The 9,477-nt window shown below is 30.7% G+C and overlaps 2 protein-coding genes across 3 annotated transcripts in view; both read right to left on the bottom strand.

Annotated features, from left to right (window-relative positions):
* The window catches only part of LOC106099445, a gene marked incomplete at its 3' end in the record, with an annotated part of 10,603 nt that extends 4,622 nt beyond the window's left edge, over window positions 1-5,981 (bottom strand). Inside the window, exons 1-11 of the mRNA XM_013278003.1 lie at window positions 5,411-5,981; window positions 4,776-4,872; window positions 4,515-4,679; window positions 4,074-4,312; window positions 3,895-3,993; window positions 3,471-3,707; window positions 3,052-3,185; window positions 2,568-2,792; window positions 1,316-2,394; window positions 769-1,190; window positions 168-617 (exon numbers count right to left, since the gene is read on the bottom strand). Coding sequence (XP_013133457.1) covers window positions 168-617; window positions 769-1,190; window positions 1,316-2,394; window positions 2,568-2,792; window positions 3,052-3,185; window positions 3,471-3,707; window positions 3,895-3,993; window positions 4,074-4,312; window positions 4,515-4,679; window positions 4,776-4,872; window positions 5,411-5,611 — 3,348 coding nt within the window. The remainder of the gene's footprint in view (window positions 1-167; window positions 618-768; window positions 1,191-1,315; window positions 2,395-2,567; window positions 2,793-3,051; window positions 3,186-3,470; window positions 3,708-3,894; window positions 3,994-4,073; window positions 4,313-4,514; window positions 4,680-4,775; window positions 4,873-5,410) is intronic.
* Window positions 5,982-7,261: 1,280 nt separating this feature from the next.
* LOC106099724 (pyruvate kinase-like) lies at window positions 7,262-9,128 on the bottom strand. 2 transcript variants are annotated; one of them, XM_013278351.1, is made up of 2 exons: window positions 8,022-9,128; window positions 7,262-7,946 (listed from the first exon to the last, which is right to left on the bottom strand). In XM_013278351.1, exons 1-2 carry the CDS (start codon window positions 9,034-9,036, stop codon window positions 7,348-7,350), a joined length of 1,614 nt encoding a protein of 537 aa, XP_013133805.1. In that variant the 5' UTR covers window positions 9,037-9,128; the 3' UTR covers window positions 7,262-7,347. The 2 variants fall into 2 exon arrangements, with proteins under 2 accessions (XP_013133805.1, XP_013133806.1); XM_013278352.1 differs by having other exon boundaries at window positions 7,262-7,940.
* Between the last annotated feature and the right edge of the window lie 349 nt (window positions 9,129-9,477).

The following is a 9,477-nucleotide window of genomic DNA, read 5'->3' as shown; positions in this document are numbered from 1 at the left end:
ATTTCACTAGATAATACTGAAATCTACTTTCTATGAGTTTGGTAAGTGTTTAAATTGATAATAAATTTCTCTATATTTAAAAAGTCTGTGATATATTTAAGAAGCCTTATAAGTAAAATTGTTTAGATACGTTTGGTATTTATTTCCAATAAATACTACCTAATTACCTCCAAAATTGATTCCTCAGATTGCATTTGTTTAAATTTTTTCATCATATCGCTTTTTTGTACATTACCCTGATGACGCCAAAGTATGTCGGCGGATACCAACCAATTCATATATTTTTTGTAAAACAAATCACTCTCAAAGTTGAATAAAGACACAGGCAAATTGTCCAAGGGCAACTTCTTTTCGAGCCAATATTCTAATAAACATAGTATATTCTGATCAAGATAATTATCAAGACTTTTTTGTGTTACTTTATTGATAATAATATTTAATACTTTCTTGACAATTGGTTTATTCAGTGATTTTTCCTGTTGTAGAAAAATAATTTCTTGCACTATTTGGTGTATCTTTGAAGGTTTATGAATCGCCAAAAGATAATAAGTATGCAGTAGAGATGCAGTTCTGTTACTTAGTTCGTCCTTTAAAATTGTGTCCTTTTCATTTGATAGCTAAAAGAAATATTAAATAAATTATTACTATGACCCATCATCCCAGCTCACTATCTGCTCAGAGCCTACCCTAAGTTAGGGTGACCATATGTGTAGAAATAGGAAAAGTAATTTAGTCAGATAAGATTAAAAAAAAATTAGGAATACTTACTGCAACCGTAAATAAATCCTTTATATTTAGTAAACAGGAAAATACGTCTTCTTCGTTGAATGCTTCTTTCATTTCATTTATTAAATATCCACAATACAGACGTAGAGAGTGAATATTTCCCTTTATTTTGTAAATTATAACATCTTTAAAAGTTAATTCAATAGGGTTGACATCTTTGTTATTAAGTATAATAATTTTAGTGACACATTGATACACGAGCGCGGCAACTTCAGGTGGGTAGAACATATTTTCGCATCTATGCAAATAACTTTTGACCATTATAAGACAATTTCGACGCAAGTTATCGCCATGCTGCCAAACTCTGTCTATTATAATTAACAACGTCTGTAGAATGCTTGCAGTCGCTGTTGACTTACGAAACAAATCTTTGCACATTGATTGCATTAATACAAATGTTGATTCTGGAAGTTACAAAAAATATATAACTGTCGGATACAAATTTTTTAATAGTCCCTAAAGCATACTATTTGAAAATAAATTTGCTACTAATTGTACACTAAGCAACTCTAACTTATTAAAATCTTACCTATAGGACTGTCTTTAATATCAGATTGGTTTAAGAACCTTATGCATTTTAATGCAAATTCAACATCCAATTGAGATGAGAAATTGTATAACTCTGGATTAAGAATCAATTCTAGAAGTTCGTCTCTGTAGTTTAAATTCTTTTTACAGTATGCTGCTAAGAAAAATATGCAATTATTCTTTAATACATTGTGACACATTTCAAGGTCGCTCTCATCGTCGTCGGCAGGAACATCGCTATGCAGAATACCAGTAATGCAATGAAAGAAATCATTATCAATACACGTTCTCACATCATTATTTAATACTGTATCATATTCCTCTAATATCACTTGTAATGCTTTAAGTAGAGCATTCTTTTCACTTATCTGTACTCCACTTTTCAATATCTTTATTGCCATTGTGTATGCAGTTTTGAGAATGCTTTTAAAATTATCATATATTTGTTCAGATATTACTTTATGATAATTATGTTTTAGTGCAATATCTAAGTATGTTAGTGTTACTTTTAATATTTTGAAACAATCAACTAGATCAAAATTTCCTTTTTCCATCTTCTCATTGGATTCTAAAAGTCTTTCTTGCAAACATTCTACTACTTGGTAATTCATCTCTTCATTTATTTCTAAGGCTTGTTGAATAGCTTTATTGTTCGGTTCCGGTTCTGTTATTTGTAATTCAAAGTCTGCATATAAAATACTTTTGTGGACCGTTTTGAATAAAATATGATAAAGAGTTTCATTTTCTATGCAACCAGATCTTTTAACGTTATTATTAACATTATCGTTTAACAATAAAGTTAAAAATAACTCTCTTACTGTATCCATATCTAGTTGGGTTACTTGACCATTTATGAACCATTTGAAACATTTAGTACGGCCATTGTTAGAACAACATTTACTGTAAAATTTTTTAAATAACATGTTTAAAGTTTGTACACTGCTGTTACTGACGGGCATCCCTTTTTCATAGTACAATAGTAATAATGGCTTAATGTCCTTATAATCCAAGATATTCAATGACAAAATTGTTTGAAGTACACCATGTATTGCTTTATGAGATGAATTATTTGTTGAATTTCTGGAAACAGTTTTATATTTAATTGCAACACATCATGTTACGGAAGAATAACATATTAAATGGCAACACATAATAACAAATGGAGTGTTGCCATGGAAATATAAAAAGCTACATTGTTTAACATATTTCATATACATCTAATTAATTATAAATATACAATTTATATAGTTTACCTTACACATGTAGTCCATAATGAAATTATATGTTCTGTGAAACCAGTAAAAGCACCTTCATTCAAATTTTTCAATACTTGACAAGTTAAAGATTCAAATATACACCAAATTTCTTTAATATTACTGGTCTTAACAAATTCCTCTAGGGCCTTTATTAATATTTCATGATCATGTGCTGATAAGGAACATCCAAAATGTTTCACATACATTTCCGTTATTCCTAACCTAAAATAGTCATTCAAAGTCAAGTATATGATATATTATAAGAGAACAATTGACATACAATTAAAATAAAATCGATTGTAGACATCCAATGCGATTTATAACCCCGATATCTAATTTGAAACTTAAAGTATTTAAGGCGTAAATACACTTTCCACGATACAGTAAGGGTTTTTATATTCCCTGTGAAGCTTTATATAATTTTAAGAGGGATAACCATATTCAATTGAACTTAGGATGCAACATTAAATATGTAGCTTACCAAGGTACATGATTTTGCTTGATCTCTCCAATTAAATCCTTAAACTTTTGTTTTATATTGAAATTTGTGCGTGGTCTTTTTGCTGCTCTTTCACCATCGCAACTCAGATCTACATGTGCCGACATTTTGAAAGTCTACAAACAGTTTGTAATTGGTAATTATAATCTAACCAAAAATATAATAACCCTGGGGGAGCTTCACCTACTTTATAATAATACTTTTTGTGTATACACAAATCACTTAGTTCCATATTTCACCAAAATATGGTAAGACTTTTTATAATTCTAGTCAAGCTTTAACTGTAGATCTCTGTTTTTGTCAAGAGAATGAGAGACCATTTCGTTCTATACATATGTATCTATAGTCAAAACCTTCAGTAAGTACATAACATGAAACATAATACACAAGTATTTACTTACCAAGAAAAACATAATCGCTGAAACTTGATTAAAAAATGTACATGTGTACAGTGAGACATTACTGTTTCTATGGTTTTTTTGCATATAATTTATTTCACTGGTTACCAATTCCATGATGCTTTGAAGTCGTGTGTTCCACACTTGCCAGTCATGTGCCAGTGCTGATTCCTCATTCTCTATCCGTCCTAGTGGATGATGGATTGCTATTGACGTATGCAATAAGCTAAATACATGTGACTGAAAAAAAATACAAGTAAAAGCAAATTAGGTTCCATTCAAACAGACAGAAAGGTAGAGCAAAGCAGATTTTAACGCAAGAAATATTGAGCTCTGAACAATTGAAACAAGGTTTAATTTTCCTTTACATGTTTTCTTATGAAGAGCAATTATAAACAAAGACATTTAAGTTTATTTAGAATCTTACCTTCTGTTTACCATCTAAATTTTGTTCATAGAATTCAAAGATCAGAGGTAAATTCTTTTCAATAAATTCGCACACACTCAATCTGTTTTCTAAATACAACTGAAACAATAAAAAACATTTCAAAAAATTTATTTGTAAAACACTGATAAGCATAAAAACTAGACTACACTGCTACTCACCACATCTAATATTAACACTACAATATCAGATACAACTTCTAATGTTTTTTTGTTTCTATTTATTTTATTTATATTATGGAAATATTCAGTAATGTCAGTCAAATTGTTTCGTAATGAACATGAGAACTGACAACATTCCTTAGCATTTTTTATAACAAGCCATAGAAGCTTTAACTTTGTGAAATCATCCAATTTAGATATTTTGTCTAGACATCCTGCTATACTAACATCTAGTAACTCTGAAAAAGAAAGCTTCGTTCTAGAAAGTTACGAGTATATAAAGAATCCTAATAAAATATATATCCACACTAATTTGGGTAAAGAAATTATTTATATTCAATAATGCACTATAGAAATCCAGATAAAACTATTTATCAATCTTTTATTATTGAAACAGAATTATCAAAGGCAACCCAAAAAAAATGCAAACAAAAAATTTACCTTCCCATGTACCAGGAGTGATAAGAGTAACATAATTTTCGCATGATAGAACATGTTTCTGTAATAAACTGAGATAGGCATCACCAATTGCATTTGTTAAATATTTGTTTCTTAATACAAACAAGGCTGCTTCTATAATCTTATCACATTTTATATATGCTCTACCTAAAAAACAGTAATAGTTAAATAAATTTTATTTTATTATTTTCAGAATTAAAAAAAACTTAATGAAGCATAATACCACTAATTTGCAATAATTACCCTTAATTGAACCAGTGACACATAAATGGAGTATGCTTACACATAATGGATATGTTACAGTATGAAAAGTTTTAGAAGATTCATATTTCTCTGCTTCCTGAAAGCACAAAGCGCTTAAAATTGTACTATAAGTTTAACAACACATAAAACTTGTAGATTAAATTTAATTAAACCGCTAATTTTATCACAATTTTCACTTAATTCATAAAAGACAAAACGAAAATTAAGTATAGAAACAAAATTTTTTTCATAGCTAATTATGAATGTTTGGGGAGTCTGTTTTTTTAAATAGTAGACAACAATTAGTTTACAAAAGATATTTGAAAAGAAATTTGTATTAGAACATAGTTGAGAAATTTCATTTTCAATAATATACTTATGAAACATAAAGAATAACTGTTTTATGTGTGAAAAAGTCTTCTTTAAATTGATTTACCTACAGGATTACAGGTTTTTTTATAATAAAATGGGGCAAACAAACGACAAGAACACCGAGGTGGTCAACAACACCCATGGACATCTACAACACCAGACCTGAGCTGCAGACCTTTGAGGAAATGATTGGCTTGTGATTTTAATTTTACAATTAAAAATCTGTGTGTTTACTTGTTTATTTTATGATAATCAAAACTCACCTTCAACAAATAGTCAGTAATACTATCAAATAAATCATTCCAACCAAAGCCAGCTTTTTTTCGTGTATTATCAGAAAGCAAATCTGGGACTGCATTTCTAGTAAGATAATCTTTTAAAGTTTCCACACTTCGTTTTCTCTCAGTAACTTTATTTGAACACAAATTTCCGCATATTTCCTTGATTGTGACTTCTAGAGACATCGTTTAAAAAGTCCGAAGTTCTAGGCAAAATATAATAATTATATAGTACAAAAATATTCGAGAAAATTTATATAGTACAAAATACCGGTTTCATGGCTCAAAAATTTTAAACAGGAGTTCCTAAATTATACTAATTTACTACTGCCATCATAACACACAGTTCAACTTTAACACAAAGACATGACCGCAAATTCAAAAATATTAAATAATTACAATATTAAATATACATATCCGAGCCAGGGTAAGTTTTTAACTTTATAGTTTGACAATACTTCTCAAATTTAGTAGGGGTGGTCGAGTAAAATCTGTCGTGAATTATATCGATTTTCGATTTTTAATCTAATAGAAGTTGGAATCGATAGATTTATAGTTAAAACTTATAAAAAAAACGCTGTTTTTTCAAATTAATATTGACCATGACAAATAATGAGAGTAAATAAATGTTTATTACTACTGCAGTCGTACGTAATCGAATTGGATTTCGCTATTACTTCTGCCATCGCTAAATTATTTACACTGTAATCAATACTAGAAATGTCCTCTAAATTAGTGAATAAGAAAATAATAATTTAAGTTGAGTTCGATAATTATTTAAACCGAATATCGATAGTTGAAAATTGTTCGCTATGTTGTGTTTGTTCGTCACTACGATACCTATCTATTAAGTATGCATTTACCGTCATAGAAATTGAATTTTTTTGAATTGAAACTTTATATGCGTCGTTTATCAAAATAATCTAATCTTATTTAGACAAACTAGTATGTCCATGGAAGTACTATAGAACAGGGATGAGTTCTACCTGTACATCTTACAGTTAAAATAAAGAAAACAAAACCTTATGGGGACAGCGTAAGAGTCTTGTTGCACGCAAAACTAAATTGAAACCGTGAGAGGGCTACAAGTGTCCGATATTTTCCTTTCTAACAGTGACTTAGAGTTGCCAGATATCAATCTTTTTGTTGTTTGTATAAAAATAAGCAATTGATGTAATGCAATGCAGTTAAAATATTTACCTTCAAAATATTTCTAAATATTAATAATAATTTATTATCAACATGTTAAAGCAATACTATTTGTTGCTACAGGTAAAACCTTATTAATACAAAAACTTGCGATTGGCGTACTGGTTTTCTTTTATTTGTTTGAAATTCAGACCCCTGAAATGACAACCCCATATGACATCGCGACTCTGACGTTAATGGCGGAGTCTTTTTTGATTTGATTGACACGCGTGCCATAAATGGCACACGGGCACTTTGATGCATAAATGTCCGCTATAGTCCATAGATGTACTACTAGAACAGGATAGAGCTCTTGTTGAAAAATTGAAGACGTGCGAGACCTCAATACCTGTACCATTATTCCATCTCTGACCATGGTGACCATATTGAAATATTATTTTAGGACAATAATTATAAAAAAATATTCGTGACCTGACTTCAGTAGATCATTGTTTCAGATGGATTTTATTCAAAGGTGCTAATGATAAACTTGCTCTATGCGGCATTGTATCATACATTTCTTGTATCTTCTTCATTGTGGTACTTGTGGGACACGATAGAATTTAAATCATTTTCTAATAATCCAACTTTTTCTTAACAAATTGCTTAAAACCAATTTTTAAACGTAGTTTGAAGTAAATAAAAAAACTAGCTGAAGTTTCTTTAATTCAAAGAAGAAACATAACAAGATAAGAGGTAAAAATTGCATCAAAACGTCATACAAATTATTAAATCTATGGTACACTAATTCTATTGCGGACGCTTGCATATAATAATCGTACCGAATCGCAGTACCCCACATTACGACGTGAACCAGCAACAACGACGTAAGCATCACCAGCCTCTACCAAACGTTTAATTTTACAATAGTCTAGAGCTGCTCTCACCCGATTTTCAACTTCAGAATCCCATGCAGCTTTTGCTTCTTCAAAATAATGTATTGTCCTTATGCCTTTAAAAAAACGCAGTTGTCTCGACGTATGACAAGTCCTGGTAACAGCAATAATGGGACAAGGTGGTTTAACGTGGGATAAAATTCTAGCTGTTCTACCGGAGTTTGTTAAGCAAATAATTATAACTGCTTGTGATCGTAAAGCAAGCTCAACAGCTCCAACGCAAATTGCTTTAGTTGGTTCTTCTAAAGGACTTTGCATGAGTTCAAAATTTCCATATATGTGTGGTTTCCATATAATCCTCTCTGCGTGTCGACATATAACAGCTGCAGCTGCTAAACAATGCTCAGCCATACGTACAGCATCATAAGCTGGTGCAAATTTCCTTAATGGCGAATCGTAATGTAACTCAAGAGCAATAACATCTGCACCATCTAAAACTAAATTAGCTATATCAGAAACACACAACGTAGGTATTTGTTCATTGATTACAGCTTTACTAATACACGGTTTACCAAGATTATTACATTTAGCCATGATTATTTTCTGAGCTATAAAAATTTTTTCAACGGGCAGATCGGTGCTTAGAATACTTCTATCCAAATATATTCCGTCAGCTTCGGTTAGAATATCATCAATATTATCTAATCCTTGGACGGTGTCAATAGAAGCGAAAACCAAAATATGATTTCCTTTATTAGATAAAATGTTTCGGATATGCCGAATATCATTGCCGCTCTGAGTATTTGGCAGTAAAACTGCATCTATATCAGAAGAAACTGCCCATTTTATTTGTTCTTCTAGTTGTTCGAAGTTCTGCTGAGATATGTCACTATGGGATATGGATTCTAAACTTTCCTTTTTATTTAAATTAGGGATTTCCCGTGGAACTTGAGAAATTTGTACTGCCATTTTGGGTCCAATCGTTCCACCAGTAACTACCGAACATTCTATAGAATCATCACCAACTTCAGATACAATCAATTTAATTTTATTAGCAGTTAAACTGTCAATAAAAACTATATCATTAACCTGTAAATCAGTTAGATGGTCATATCCAATATACAAACAATCCGCAGTGCCGCATTCACGCCATGTTGCATCCGTCGTTAGTCGAATCGTTTCATTTTGTATAATCTCAACTGTTGTATGAGGTCCTCCTTTTAAGTCCCCCGAGACTATATCCGGTCCCCTGACATCGATTATAAGTGCTAAAGGATGAACGTACTGCAGTTCTGTGCTGTAATTATAAACAGCTTGTCTAATACTTTGTATTATCTGTCCACATGCTTCAGGTTCTAGTTCCCTAATATTAAGATGAGCCACGGTCATTCCTGCAGCTATTAGTTTTTGAATTGTACTAGACTCTTTATTGCTATAACCGATATCGCACATAAGACCCGTTTTAAGCTCTTCACAAGGATTTTCATGTACATTAATTGAGCAATAATGTTTTAACAGGGATTCCTTAACACCGCCTTTTTTCAATTTTGGAAGCGATTCCAAAGGGATATGCCAAGGTAATGCCATTACTGTATAAATTCGACTCTATAGGAGACAATAAAAAATCGTTATCAATATAAGTGGCAATGTCATATATTAATTTGACATTTTCGAATTTTATTTCAGCGGTCAGTGGTTTTAATTTAATCTTCTAGATACAAAAAAACTATGATATTTTATCTAAAAAGGTTGTATTAGACCAGAAAAACGTGAAAAGCTGAAATTCTGTTGTATGTTGCATTCTGGAATCCATTTCCTGAATGCCAAATTGAACGTACTGTAATCTCCTTCTATTATCATAATAAAAAATATTTAGAATGAAATAATATAATTGCACACAAATAATCTGGTCAGAAAAATGTAAACCCTCGCCATAGCATTGATGTCAATATTGATTTATCATCGAGTTGTCAAAGTATTTTATTCTACTTTTAGTTTTCTTTCTAATTTTTGAGTTTGTGATAATTT

Source organism: Papilio polytes, unplaced genomic scaffold (genome assembly GCF_000836215.1).
Source record: "Papilio polytes unplaced genomic scaffold, Ppol_1.0 DF824102.1, whole genome shotgun sequence".
Taxonomy (NCBI): Eukaryota; Metazoa; Arthropoda; class Insecta; order Lepidoptera; family Papilionidae; genus Papilio; species Papilio polytes.
This window is presented reverse-complemented; position numbering and strand designations above follow the sequence as displayed.